The following is a 14,735-nucleotide window of genomic DNA, read 5'->3' on the forward strand; positions in this document are numbered from 1 at the left end:
TGAATTCCAATGAGTAGAGGCCCAACCTACTCAACCTTTCCTCATAAGTCAACCCCCTCATCTCCGGAATCAACCGAGTGAACCTTCTCTGAACTGCCTCGAGAGCAAGTATATCTTTTCTTAAATATGGAAACCAAAACTGTACGCAATATTCCAGGTGTGGCCTCACCAGTACCCTGTATAACTGAAGCAAGACTTCTCTGCTTTTATACTCCATCCCCCTTGCAATAAAAGCCAAGATTCCATTGGCCTTCCTGATCACCTGCTGTACCTGCATACTAGCCTTCTGTGTTTCATGCACCAGGACCCCCAGATCCCTTTGTACTGTAGCACTTTGCAGTTTCTCTCCATTTAGATAATAACCTGCTCTTTGATTTTTTCTGCCAAAGTGCATAACCTCACACTTTCCAACATTATATTCCATCTGCCAAATTTCTGCCCACTCACTTAGCCTGTCTATGTCCTTTTGCAGGTTTTTTATGTCCTCCTCACTCACTGCTTTCCCTCCCATCTTTGTATCGTCGGCAAACTTGGATATGTTGCACTCGGTCCCCTCCTCCAAATCGTTAATATAGATTGTAAAGAGTTGGGGTCCCAGCACTGACCCCTACGGAACACCACTAGTTACTGATTGCCAACCCGAGAATGAACCATTTATCCCAACTCTCTGTTTTCTGTTAGATAGCCAATCTTCCACCCATGCCAGTATATTGCCCCCAATCCCGTGATTTTTTATCCTGTGCAGTAATCTTTTGTGTGGCGCCTTGTCAAATGCCTTTTGGAAGTCCAAATACACCACATCCACTGGTTCCCCTTTATCCACCCTGTTTGTTACATCCTCAAAGAATTCGAGCAAATTATTGGTTATACTAGCCTTGCATATAGCATAGGAAAAAACAAAGGAACATAGGAACAGGAGGAGGCCATTCAGCCCCTCGAGCCTGTTCTGCCATTCAATAGATCATGGCTGATCTGTATCTTAACTCCATCTGCCCGCCTTGGTTCCGTAACCCTTAATATCCTTACCTAACAAAAATCTATCAATCTCAGTCTTGAAATTTTCAATTGACCCCCAACCTCAACAGCCTTATTGGGGAGAGAGTTCCAGATTTCCACTTCCCTTTGTGTGAAGAAGTGCTTCCTGACATCACCCCTTAATGGCCTGGCTCTAATTTTAAGGTTATGCCCCTTGATCTGGACTCCCCCCCACCAGTGGAAACACTCTGGGCTGGATTTTGTCAATGGGAAGCTTTTGGAGGCGGGACTACTGCTTGCTAGCTTTCAATCCCGCCTCCATCAGCTTCTGGCCAACCAGTGGGATTTTCCCCTGATTGACCTTGTTAAGCCCGCCCTGTGGGCTCAGCAGGCCAATTAGGGGGAAGTCACTGATAGATCACATCAACGTCTGACGTGCCATCTGTCAAGATTTCTTGAAAGAAGAAACATCAGCGTTTGACAGCTCTGTGAAGCTGTCAAACACTGACATTCTGTATAGTTTGATGAGGCCTTGTGTTCAGGACTCATCAAACCTTTCAACTATGCAGAAAACACCTGGCTGTTGGTTCGGCGGATCCAACAGCCAGTCTGTGAAATCTACAATGAAGGTGTCGGGACTCCGGATCCACCGTGGCTGAAGGCTGTAGGCAGAAATAAAGGTAAGTGAACATTTTATAACACTTAACACTCACCTTGCATACTTACCACTCCACACTTGCACCCATCACTCACCTCTACATCTCAGACCTCCTTCACGTCTCCTCCACCCCAGCGGGGTTCTCCGAGGTCGGGAAGCCTGCACTTTGGAGCTAAAAATAGGGATAACCCTTTTTTCTGCCTGTTAACTACCTGTTAACAGGCAGTTAATAGGATTTAATCCCTTTCCCGCCTTGAGGAGACGGGACCCAGGGCAGGACGGCTTCCCGCCTCCTGGCAAGAGGGCACGGAGGCGGGTTGGGGGCGGGTTTGCCAGCCGCCCCCACATTCTGCAACTTTACCGGCAGTCCCACCTCCTCGGGGCTGACAAAATCCAGCCTTTTCTCTTTATCTACCCCGTCAAAATCTTCAGATTAGATCATCCTTTAATCTTTAATTTTAGTGATTTAATTAATTTAAATGTTAGTACAAACACCAGAAAGATAGCTTCATTTAGTTAAATCAGGGCCAGGTCAGAAATGAGAAACTTGCTTATATCCAGTTTACGTCCAAAAGGATTTAAATACTTTTAAGGCCGAGCCCAATGTACCCCAATAACTAGGCTACAAAGCAGAACAAAATTGAGAACTCATTAAACAGATGCAATATGCAGATTCCTTAGCCTCACGTATTTGTACACCTCATATATCGGATCAATCCCACCTCTGCCACCCCCCCACCCACAATTTAAATGCCTTTTTCATTGCTCTAGAAGCATGTACATTTGCACAGTACTAAAGGAAAATGATCTTATATTTACTGACTGGCTCTCCTTATTTAAAGAACGCAGCTTTTATTTTCGCCTAGACTAGGGTGACCGTATTTTCTAAACTGAATCCGGGGACACACAGGGGTGGGAGCACAGCATAAGTAGCTGGGACGGAAAGTGTAGGTTGCGCGGCGTGGCGAGGCAGATTTTTTTAGCAGCCTGTATTTTAACAGTTGCACTACAAAGGTAAAAACAAATGTGCATCTAATTACCGCGGATGGGACATCACACTATTGAAGCGCATTCAGCCACGGCCCAGAGATGCCCGACTCCCGATCTCCCTCCCCCGGCGCCACGCCCCGATCTCCCACGCCCAATCCCCCCCCCCCACCGCCACTCCCAATCGCCCACTGCAGCGAAGTTTCCAGAAGGTTCAGCTGTTACACCGGTTTCACACCAATACCTGTAGTGATGGGATCATCAATGAGCACACCCAGGAAATTTGGGTGCAACTCCCAACAGGAGAAATTAAAAGTTAGGGTGCTCGGGGGCGCATTTCCTGAACCGGGGACTCTTCCGGGGACATTGTTTGCCCGGGGACACAGTCCCTCATCCGGGAACTGTCCCCGGAAAACAGGGATGTAGGGTCATCGTAACCAAGACCAACTACAGCAAAACAATAGTTGAATTAAATGGATTTCTGACACGTTGAATCAGCATTTGAGAAACTGGACGAGAAGAGGAGTACAAAAGCAGTGCTCGTATTCCGTATATTTAATATCCATTGTATCTGGCTGATTTATAATTCTCATTTTAAATATAGAGTTTCTCACTGTTTGCAGTTAGTCTGTACAAATAAAACAGCCCATATGATTAGAGTGCATGCATTTCAGCGAAGCAAAGGAATAGTTTCCATTATACTTTCTCTGGTAACAAAAGTGATGATATTTACTGCAACTCAGTTGGTAGCACTCTCACCTCTGAGTCCGAAGGTCGTGGGTTCAAGTTCCACTCCAGAGACTTGAGCACGAAATTTAGGCTGACACCTCCAGTGCAGTGCTGAGGGAGTGCTGCACTGTCAGAGGTGCCGTCTTTCAGATGAGACGGTAAACCGAGGCCCCGTCTGCTCTCTCAGGCGGAGGTAAAAGATCCCAGGGCACTATTTCGAAGAAGAGCAGGGGGCAGTTCTCCCCGGTGTCCTGGCCAATATTTATCCCTCAACCAACATCGCTCAAACAAATTATCTGGTCATTATCACATTGCTGTTTGTGGGATCTTGCTGTGCGCAAATTGGCTGCCGCGTTTCTCACATTACAACAGTGACTACACTTCAAAAGTGCTTCATTGGCTGTAAAGCGCTTTGAGACGTCCGGTGGTCGTGAAAGGCGCTATATAAATGCAAGCCTTTCCTTTTCTTTTTCACATTAGCATAACCAAGCCAGTCACTTACCACAAAGAAAAGGGGAAAGGTTTGTAAAACAGCCTTGTATATGTTATTTCCCATTGCTGGTGTCTTTTCAGTGTTTCCTCGGTAGATGTTCTGGCTGGTCTGATCTGATTCTGTCTGGGTCAGTCACAAACGCTTGATTATGTTTTTTTTTCAATCACTGACAGGTATAGTGGGGGCTGATTAATCAGTATCTCTAGTGACTGTGATTACAGCTCCCTGCTGTCAAAGTGAAACAAAGAAAACAATCTAGCATCTGTATCGGAGGCACTTTTGTACTTAAATGGCTCTGACATCCTAGTCCGCGAGCCAAGCTGCTTTTTTCCTCCTCTCAGTTGTTGTCAGATCTGCTGTGTCTATTCGACGTTTTCTGTTTCCAATCACTGTACTCTTGGCATGATTAAGAAACACAGGGAGGGGAAGCTGAAAGGAGTTGATAGGGCAGATAGAGAAACTTTTTCTGCTGGTGGGGGAGTCTAAGACAAGGGGACACAACCTTAAAATCAGAGCCAGGCCCTTCAGGAGAGAAGTAAGGAAAGTGTGGAACTCTCTCCCCCAAAAAGCAGTAGACGCTCGCTCAATTAATAGTTTTAAATCTGAGACTTTTGCAAGCCGAGGGTATTAACGGATATGGAGCCAAGCCGGGTGGCTGGAGTTAGGATACAGATCAGCCACGATCTAATTGAATGGCAGAACAGGCTCGAGGGGCTGAATGGCCTCCTCCTGTTCCTATTCCCTATGAACTCCACTTCTGCGAATAGCTCACCAGTTAAAATGTCCAATCATTCCTTTCGTCCAATCCAAAAGACCCCAGTACTATAAAGAAGGAAAGATGTCCATCACCAAACTAACAGATAAAGGTGCATAGATGGCTATATAGATTCACAAACTACAACAACAACTTGCATTTATATAGCGCCTTTAATGTAATAAAACATCCAAAGGCAATTCACATGAGCGTAATTGCACAAAAATTGACAACGAGCCACATAAGGAGATATTAGGACAGGTGAACAAATGCTTTGTCAAAGACATAGGGGGAAAAATTCAGTTGTTTGCGCCTCCCGTTAGCGCCTTAAGAGGGCGCTAATGGGGCGCAAAGCAACTAGCGCCCGGGCGCGGCGGTGTTTGCGCCACTCGCAAAATTAACTAGACATTTTGCGGCGACACTAAACACTACCGCCACGATCTCCTGCGTCAGCAGGTCGTGACGGCAGCCGAGCGCGCAACGCCCCGTTAGCGTCCCAGACCAGATATTGAGTGGCGCCCCCTGCCTTACCGCCTGCCGCTAGCAACGACAGGTTGAGGGGAGTGTTATGCTGTCAGAAAGGGACTGGGGGAGCGCTATTTAAAGGCGACCGCTTCCTGCCTTTTTTTGTCGGTGACATTTTTGCACCACGCATTCTGAGAGAGAGAGAGAGACTTCTGGAGAGATTCAACGCTGTGTGAAGGAGTTTTGGGTACTGAGCAGCACTTTGCAGGTTTATTTTGATTTGCCCTTCCTTGCTTCGCCAGCGCTCTGAGGTAGCGCCTCGCTCCTCGGCCTTTGCGCCTTAAGACAGGTGTGAAGCGCCTGATTTAGCGCTCCAATCACCTCCAGGGGCGATAAAAGCCAAGTTTGCTGTCAGAGGCGATAATTAGCGCCAGGCGCTAAATTTTGCGCACGGCCGATAATGGCGCTCCAAATGGGGCGATACTGAATTTTTCCCCCATAGGTTTTAAGTAGTGTCTTAAAGGAGGAGAGAGAGATGGAGAGGCAAAGAGGTTTGGGGAGGGAATTTCAGAGTTTAGGGCCCAGATGGCTGTAGGCACGGCCGCCAATGGTGGGGTGAAAGAAGTAGGGGATGCGCAAGAAGCCAGAGTTGCTATATAAATGCAAGATGTTATTTTCAATTGCAGAGTTTTAGAGGGTTGTGGGGCTGGAGGAGGTTACAGAGATATAGTTAAGGAGGTGAGGGCATACACCTAACTATCAATTGTTAGTGGGCAAGTTAAATAAAAGTGGTTTATTGATCTCAAGCTGACCACAACACCAACAAAAATTAAAGCCTTGCATTTCTGTAGCGCCTTTCACGACCTCAGGACGTCCCAAAGCGCAAAAGTGCTCTGTCCAGATGCTACTTCACTGGAAATGGGGGAAGACGTTGGTTTATGTTCAACTGCACATAGGAACATCATTTACTAACTTGTTAATTGAAATGATCCCACATCCCAGTGGATACAATTAACTATAGATATGCAGCTGAGGCCACACCTTCAATATGCTAAACCTTGACCTGTCCACGGGAACGTTCTTCAGGAAGAGAGGAACCAGAGCACGACGTCCCAAAGCGCTTTACAGCCAATGAAGTACTTTTTGAAGTGTAGTCACTGTTGTAATGTAGGAAAGGCAGCAGCCAATTTGCGCACAGCAAGCTCCCACAAACAGCAATGTGATAAAGACCAGATAATCTGTTTTAGTGATGATGGTTGAGGGGTAATTATTGGCCAGGACACCAGGAATAATTCCCCTGCTCTTCTTCAAAATAGCACTTTGGGATCTTTTACGCCCACCTGAGAGGGCAGACGGGGCCTCGGTTTAACATCTCCTCTGAAAGACGGCACCTCCGACAGTGCAGCACTCCCTCAGCACTGAACTGGAGTATCGGGCCAGATTTTTGCACTTAAGTCTCTGGAGTGGGACTTGAACCCACAACCATCTGACTCGGGTACTGCCCACTGAGCCACAGCTGACACCAGAACTCTGTTCTCGGGATGTAGATGATGCTGGAAAGGCTGCGCTTACTGGCTATCCATAGTTGCCTTGAGAAGGTGTTGGTAGAGGTCGCAGAGGAGGGAGATGCTGTCCAAGTAAACTTGGTGGGTTGCTGCGGTGCGTCCTGTAGATTGTACAGGTTTTCACCTCAAAAAATGGAAGATTTTCCATCACATTGTAAGGAAAAAATGGAAAGTGACACAGGGAATCAGATAGGAAAAGTGTGGCAGTAGGTGCACTACAATTGGCTTTAATGTCCTTGGATAGGGAGGGGACAATCAGCCAGAGCTCACACTCCTGATCCAGTGACCTAGGCTGGAAAGTCAGTGTATGTGGATGTCAGATAAGGACAAGGGCAGGCTTGGTTATGAGCCCCGCCCTTGACTCACATAAAATCATAGAATCATAGAATGGTTACAGCACAGGAGGAAGCCCTTCGGCCCGTCGAGCCCGTGCCGGCTCTCTGCAAGCGCACTTGAGCAAGTCCCACTCCCCCGCCATTTCCCTGGAGCCCTGCAAATTTTTTTCCTTCAGGTACTTATCCAACTCCCTTTTGAAAGCTGTGATTGAATCTGCTCATGATGGATGTTACCTGGGCTGGAGCGCTTCAGCTATGAAGAAAGACTAGACAGGCTGGGGTTGTTTTCCTTGGAGCAGAGAAGGCTGAGGGGGGACCTGATTGAGGTGTACAAAATTATGAGGGGCATAGGTAGGGTAGATAGAAAGGAACTTTTTCCCTTAGTAGAGGGGTCAATAACCAGGGGGCATAGATTCAAGGTAAGGGGCAGGAGGTTTAGAGGGGATTTGAGGAAAAACTTTTTCACCCAGAGGGTGGTTGGAATCTGGAACTCACTGCCTGAAAGGGTGGTAGAGGCAGGAACCCTCACAACATTCAAGAAGCATTTGGATGAGCACTTGAAATGCCATAGCATACAAGGCTACGGACCAAATGCTGAAAAATGGGATTAGATTAGACAGGGCTTGATGGCCGGCGCGGACGCGATGGGCCGAAGGGCCTCTTTCTGTGCTGTATAACTCTATGACTCTATGACTCTGCCTCCATCACCCTTTCAGGCAGTGCATTCCAGATCCTAAGCACTCGCTGTGTAAAAAAGATTTTCCTCATGTCGCCTTTGGATCTTTTGCCAATCACTTTAAATCTGTGTCCTCTGGTTCTCAAACCTTCCACCAATGGGAACAGTTTCTCTATCTACTCTGTCGAGACCCCTCATGATTTTGAACACCTCTATCAAATCTCCTCTCAACCTTCTCTGCTCCAAGGAGAACCCCAGCTTCTCCAGTCTATCCACGTAACTGAAGTCCCTCATCCCTGGAACCATTCTTGTAAATTTTTTCTGCCCCTCTCTAAGGCCTTCACATCCTTCCTAAGGTGCGGTGCCCAGAATTGGACACAATAACCTCTGGAGAATAACCTAATGGAGACTGACCTGTGACCGGGGAGCTGTACCCTTGCTAAATGTCTACGCCTTCAAAAGAGGAGGAGAAATGAGGGGAGAAAGTGGGAGAAGATTAATCAATACTAAAGTAAAGAAGGCCCAATTTTCGCTAACGTATCTCTTATATATAAAAAAGACCATTGTTATAGTTTTATAGACATTGTGTGCTGCAGCCTTCTCTGTAACAGACGTGCTCTGTCCAGATGCTACTTCACTGGAAATGGGGGAAGACGATGGTTTATGTCCAACTGCACGTAGGAACATCATTTACTAACTTGTTAATTGAAATGATCCCACATCCCAGTGGATGCAATTAACTATAGATATGCAGCTGAGGTCACACCTTCAATATCCTAAACCTTGACCTGTCCGCATGGAATGTTCTTCAGGAAGAGAGGAAAGGGAGAGAGGAGCCGGAGCAGAGTGGCACACAGCACTAAAGGGGTAAATGCTGCTCGCCACCACACCTCTGCCAGGGTCTTGTGAGCAGCTGGCACGTAAACCACAGGCGGCACCGCCCATGATTTTCCGATACACCGGCTGGCCTCAGGCTTCGCGCAATGTGCCCTTGGAGTCTGAGATCTAACCCCGAGATGTAGTCCTGGTTCTGCTTCCAACATGATGGTTGTAGGTATCTATCAGGCGTACATGCAACTAACCAAAAAGGTGACAAAATAAGAAAATGTTACATTGAGTCTACAGCACAGAAAAAGGCCATTCGCTCCAATTGGTCTATGCTCCACAGGAACCTCCTCCCACCCTTCTAACCCTGTCTGTATGTCCTTCTATTCCTTGCTCCCTCGTGGACTTATCTAGTTTCCCCTCAAAGGCATCTGTGCTCTTACTTACCTCTTAACAGCTCCATGTGGTAGCAAGTTCCACCTTCTAACCATTCTAATGGAGTGGGCCTTTGGCGTAGCGGTAGCATCCCCGCCACTGGGCCAGAAGGCGTAGGGTTTCGAACCCCACTCCAGACAGTCCCGGCAAGTGGAGTTGGAGTTCCGGCTCTAAATTCTGGGTTGACATCCAGCGGGATACTTGCGTCCGTGGGTGTGGGTGGCCCCCCCCCCCCCCCCTCATATGGGTTGTGGGAGCCCGTAAAACCCTCCCGCCATAGGACTAACCACCCTAATGGCTGGTACGAAGATGGTTACGGTCACGGAAGGAGCGTTAATCGTGGCCAGAAATCCTTCCACCACTTCATACAGTTCCCCAAAGGGAACAGTGTGAAGACATGTACGACGACGACCATTCTAATAATTTGGTATGTTGGAGGATCAGGAGACATTGTAGGTCACTACAGGAAACTCTCTCTTAACCGGCAAAATTCAGGAGTAGGTTCAGGTAAGTTTTGCTATATATTAGTGGCCGTGTAACCGGGATTCCTGCACCTGTGGCCGTGCAACAGGGACTCCTGGATCTGTGGCCATGTAACTGGGGCTCCTGCACCTGTGGCCGTGTAACTGGGACTCCTGCACCTGTGGCCATGCAACCGGGGCTCCTGCACCTGTGGCCGTGTAACTGGGACTCCTGCACCTGTGGCCGTGTAACCAGGGCTCCTGCACCTGTGGCCGTGTAACTGGGACTCCTGCACCTGTGGCCGTGCAACAGGGACTCCTGGATCTGTGGCCATGTAACTGGGGCTCCTGCACCTGTGGCCGTGTAACTGGGACTCCTGCACCTGTGGCCGTGCAACCGGGGCTCCTGCACCTGTGGCCGTGTAACTGGGACTCCTGCACCTGTGGCCGTGCAACCGGGGCTCCTGCACCTGTGGCCGTGTAACTGGGACTCCTGCACCTGTGGCCGTGCAACCGGGGCTCCTGCACCTGTGGCCGTGTAACTGGGACTCCTGCACCTGTGGCCGTGCAACAGGGACTCCTGGATCTGTGGCCGTGTAACCGGGGCTCCTGCACCTGTGACCGTGTACGGGCTCTCGTACCTTGGTAACTATACCTCTCTGTAATGCGGACTTTTTGATCAACCGGCACCACGCCGGTCCCGTCGGTGCCGGATAAAAAAGAGTTTCCTGTAAATAGAAGAGGTGATGTTAAAAGGCATGAGGTTAGACTTTCAGCACTGGCTGGGCAGATACAAGCAGGCATAAGGGGGATTGCCTTAGGCAACTTTAACATAGGTACAAAGGAATTGCTCGATGGAAAAAGACAAAAGTCCATCTAATTCATCTTGGTAGTTGCATGATACGACGATAATGGAGTTGTTGACTAATTATGGCGCTCAATCTCTTATCAATTAGTCCACAACAGACCCAGACATGAGGCTAGGAAACCTCCAATAGTGGTGAGCTTCAGAACCATAGGATCCAAACCACCTTTTCCTCCCAAGCAATGCTACACTTACCATACTTCATGTCTCAAATTACTCATACTCTATCCAAAAATGTTATTTTCTGGAAGAAATCTACCACATTTGCATCTGAGTGAGTCAATACTAACTGCTTCCACCGTCTCCCGAGGGAGCCTGTTGCATAGATTGACCACTCGCCCGCTGAAATATTGTTCTCTCAGTATTTTACACCCAATTTCGCATTCATGTGGTTGTCCCTTCATTTGCATTTTGTGCACCAGAGTGCTTATGTCCCTTTAAAGCTCAGGATGTGTACAAAAATATTTAAATGTATACCTGCTGCAATTTGCCGCTTTTGTGTTTGCGACTGTCCGAGCAAGGTCATGTGTTCATTTGCTGTGCAGATAGTCAAAATTCTGCATTTAACTACTTTACACAGTTTTAATTGTGATAACTGTCCTCAAATGAAGAAAATAATTCACATAATATGTATAGTTTCGCTTTAAATGACCTCCATCTTGCTGTGGCTCAGTGGGCAGCACTCTCGCCTCTGAGTCAGAAGGTTGTGGGTTCAAGTCCCACTCCAGAGACTTGAACACAAAAGCTAGGCCGACACTCCCAGTGCGGTACTGAGGGAGCACTGCACTGTCGGAGGGGCAGTACTGAGGGAGCGCTGCACTGTCGGAGTGGCCGTACTGAGGGAGTGCTGCAATCTTGGAGGGGCAGTACTGAGGGAGCGCTGCACTGTCGGAGGGGCAGTACTGAGGGAGCACTGCACTTTTGGAGGGGCAGTACTGAGGGAGCGCTGCACTGTCGGAGTGGCCATACTGAGGGAGTGCTGCAATCTTGGAGGGGCAGTACTGAGGGAGCACTGCACTGTCGGAGGGGTAGTACTGAGGGACTGCTGCACTGTCAGAGGGGCAGTACTGAGGGAGCGCTGCACTGTCGGAGGGGCAGTACTGAGGGAGCGCTGCACTGTCGGAGGGGCAGTACTGAGGGAGCGCTGCACTGTCGGAGGGGCAGTACTGAGGGAGCGCTGCACTGTCGGAGGGGCAGTACTGAGGGAGCGCTGCACTGTCGGAGGGGCAGCACTGAGGGAGCGCTGCAATCTCGGAGGGGCAGTACTGAGGGAGCGCTGCTCTGTCGGAGGGGCTGTACTGAGGGAGCGCTGCACTGTAGGAGGTGCCGTCTTTCAGATGAGACATTAAACCGAGGCCCCATTTAGCCTCTCAGGTGGATGTAAAAGATCCCAGAGCACTATTTCAATGGAAAGCAGAAGAGTTCTCCCCGGTGCGCTGACCAATATTTATACCTCAACCGACATCACTTAAAAAAAGCAGATTATCTGGTCATTATCACATTGCTGTTTGTGGTAGCTTGCTGTGCGCAAGTCAGCTGTCTCTGTTCCTACATTACAACAGTGACCACATTTCAAAAGTACTTCATTGGCTGTAAAGCGCTTTGGGGCGTCCTGAGGTCGTGAAAGGCGCTATAGAAATGCAAGTCTTTCTTTCTAGTTCCCTTTTAGATATGTTGCAACAGACAGCATTGCGTTTCTGTCAAATTGTTTATCTTTCTAAGCTGGCTTCTGTGGTACCGGCACAAAAACATTTGTTTTTCCACAGTTATCATCCTTCTGGAGCAGCTTATTTTGTTCCCCCCAGATTCCTGTCTCTAATGCGACAGTAATAATGTCCTTTGTGTCCTTTAGGCCTCTTAACAGAGAGTTGATGATTTGTGTCTTCTGCCACGACCGAGACAACAGCTCCGTAATTACTGAATGAATAAAAGCTCATGAAATTGCTGCTCTCTGAGCGACGTTAATTGTGCATGCTCATTAGTCACAGGTTATTGTTAGAAAGTAGATGCAAAGAAAAAATCAAGCACAGAATCCTCTGGCTTGTTTTCTTTGGAGGGGGCGGGAGTGGGGGCAGAGGAGTTGGGAAAATGAGTTTTGTGCTTGCCACAGAGAGAGGAGGCCAGTGTTGGGGAATGGGATTCGTGCCCACTTTCGACATCAGTCCTCTGAGGTTAAGTCTAGCAGCGGCCAGACACATGGCTGAATTTTAAAGGACACATTCACTGATCCCCAGGTCTCACCAGCAAGCGGCACCTGGCTGGAGCGCAAGTCAGGGATGGGGTTACAACAAAAAGAAACAAAGATTTTCATTTCTATAGCGCCTCTCACGACCTCAGGACGTCCCAAAGCCAGTGGAAGTACTTTTTGAAGTGTAGTCACTGTTGTAACATAGGAAATGCAGCAACCAAATTGCGCACAGCAAGCTCCCACAAACAGCAATGTGATAATGACCAGATAATACATTATTTGTGGTGCTGACTGCGGAATAAATATTGGCCAGGACACCGGGGAGAACTCCCATGCTCTTCTTCGAGATAGTGCCATGGGATCTTTTATGTCTACCTGAGAGAGCAGACGGGGCCCCGGTTTAACGTCTCATCCGAAAGACGGCATCTCCGAAAGTGCAGCACTCCCTCGGTACTGCCCCTCCGACAGTGCAGCGCTCCCTCAGTACTGCCCAATCCGACAGTGCAGCGCTCCCTCAGTACTGCCCAATCCGACAGTGCAGCACTCCCTCAGTACTGCCCCTCCGACAGTACAGCACTCCCTCAGTACTGCCCCTCCGACAGTGCGGCGCTCCCTCAGTACTGCCCGATCCGACAGTGCAGCGCTCCCTCAGTACTCCCCTTCTGACAGTGCAGCACTCCCTCAGTACTCCCCCTCCGACAGTGCAGCGCTCCCTCAGTACTGCCCCTCCGACAGTGCGGCACTCCCTCAGTACTGCCCCTCCGACAATGTGGCGCACCCTCAGTACAGCCACTCCGACAGTGCAGCACTCCCACAGTACTTCCCCTCCGACAGTTCAGCGCTCCCTCAGTACTGCCCCTCCGACAGTGCGGCACTCCCTCAGTACTGCCCCTCCGACAGGGCAGTGCTCCCTCAGTACTGACCCTCCGACAGTGCAGCGCTCCCTCAGTACTGCCCCTCCGACAGTGCGGCGCTCCCTCAGTACTGGCCCTCCGACAGTGCAGCGCTCCCTCAGTACTGGCCCTCCGACAGTGCAGCGCTCCCTCAGTACTGGCCCTCCGACAGTGCAGCGCTCCCTCAGTACTGCCCCTCTGACAGTGCGGCGCTCCCTCAGTACTGCCCCTCTGACAGTGCGGCGCTCCCTCAGCACTGCACTGGGAGTGTCAGCCTAGTTTTTGTGCTCAAATCTCTGGAGTGGAACTGTGAACCCACAACCACTCTGACTTGGAGGCGTGGGTGCTGCCCACTCTCTCACCCTACATGTGAAAGGATACACACTCATAGTGTGATGAGAATGTCAAATAATTGACAAAATAACTAGAGGTGAAATGAGGAGAAATCTTCTCCACACAGAGTGTTGTTAAGATCTGCAGCGCACTACCTGACAGTGTGGTGGAATCAGACTCCATAGCAACCTGTCTAAAGGCATTTGTACAGGTACTAGAAGAGGACTCATTTTCAGGGTTTATGGGGAAAAAGCTGGGGAGTGGGTCTAAATTGGAGAGCTCTTTCAAAGAGCCGGCACAGACATAAAGGGCTGAATGGCCTCCTTCTGTGCTGTAAGATGCTATGAGCTAACAATTCGGGGGCTTTACGCCACCCGTTACCAGCAAAAAAAAGGCGGCTGCCGCTCTTTTGCCAGCCAGTGGCGGGTCCCGCGGCGTCCTCCATTTTCCCAGGTCCGGCAGCGCCGCCGGTAAGATGCATCGCAACGCCGGCTTAACGTCACCATGGCAAACTTGGACCTTTGTGCTGAGTTCAGTGCTGGGCCCTAAGCTTGCCTTGTAAACCCAGTGTGCAGCAAACTGACAGAGGCGCTGTCAGCAGCTCTTAAAGGGACACACACATCTTTCAGGTAAGTTTGCATTTAAGCTTTTGGACATGTTTTTTTTTAATTTTATTGAAGTAGTGGCTTGCTGCAATAGATGTTAAAAAGTTTTTTCAAGTGCGCAGGTAGTGCTGCTAGATGCTTGCAAGGCCTCAGATAGTAGAGGAAGGCCTCGGAGAAGACAAGAATGCTGCAAATACTCAGCAGGTCAGGCAACACCCATGGAGAGAGAGACAGAGTTCATGTCTCAGGTCGAGATGCTGCCTGACCTGCTGAGTATTTCCAGCATTTTATATTGTCATTTCAGATTTACAGCATCCGCTCGCAGAGGGAAGAGTGAGACGTAGAAGAAGAAGAAACAGAAGAGGAAGAAGCCGAAGAGGAGGAAATAGAAGAGGAGGAAGCAGAAGAGGAAGAAGCAGAAGGAAGGATGCAACCAAGACAGCCCCTTTCTGGCCGGGATATCCGGGATAGAATCATCCACCTGCAGTCCCAG

General features: G+C 49.1%; 1 protein-coding gene across 1 annotated transcript in view; it reads right to left on the bottom strand.

Moving 5' to 3' along the window:
- The window catches only part of LOC147122399 (atrial natriuretic peptide receptor 2-like), a 144,718-nt gene extending 135,793 nt beyond the window's left edge, over positions 1-8,925 (bottom strand). The window contains exons 1-2 of the mRNA XM_085978345.1: positions 8,910-8,925; positions 2,967-3,067 (exon numbers count right to left, since the gene is read on the bottom strand). Coding sequence (XP_085834471.1) covers positions 2,967-3,067; positions 8,910-8,925 — 117 coding nt within the window. The remainder of the gene's footprint in view (positions 1-2,966; positions 3,068-8,909) is intronic.
- Between the last annotated feature and the right edge of the window lie 5,810 nt (positions 8,926-14,735).

This window comes from Somniosus microcephalus, chromosome 3 (assembly GCF_052327205.1).
Source record: "Somniosus microcephalus isolate GS21.2 chromosome 3, FLI_Smic_1.0, whole genome shotgun sequence".
Lineage (NCBI taxonomy): Eukaryota > Metazoa > Chordata > Chondrichthyes > Squaliformes > Somniosidae > Somniosus > Somniosus microcephalus.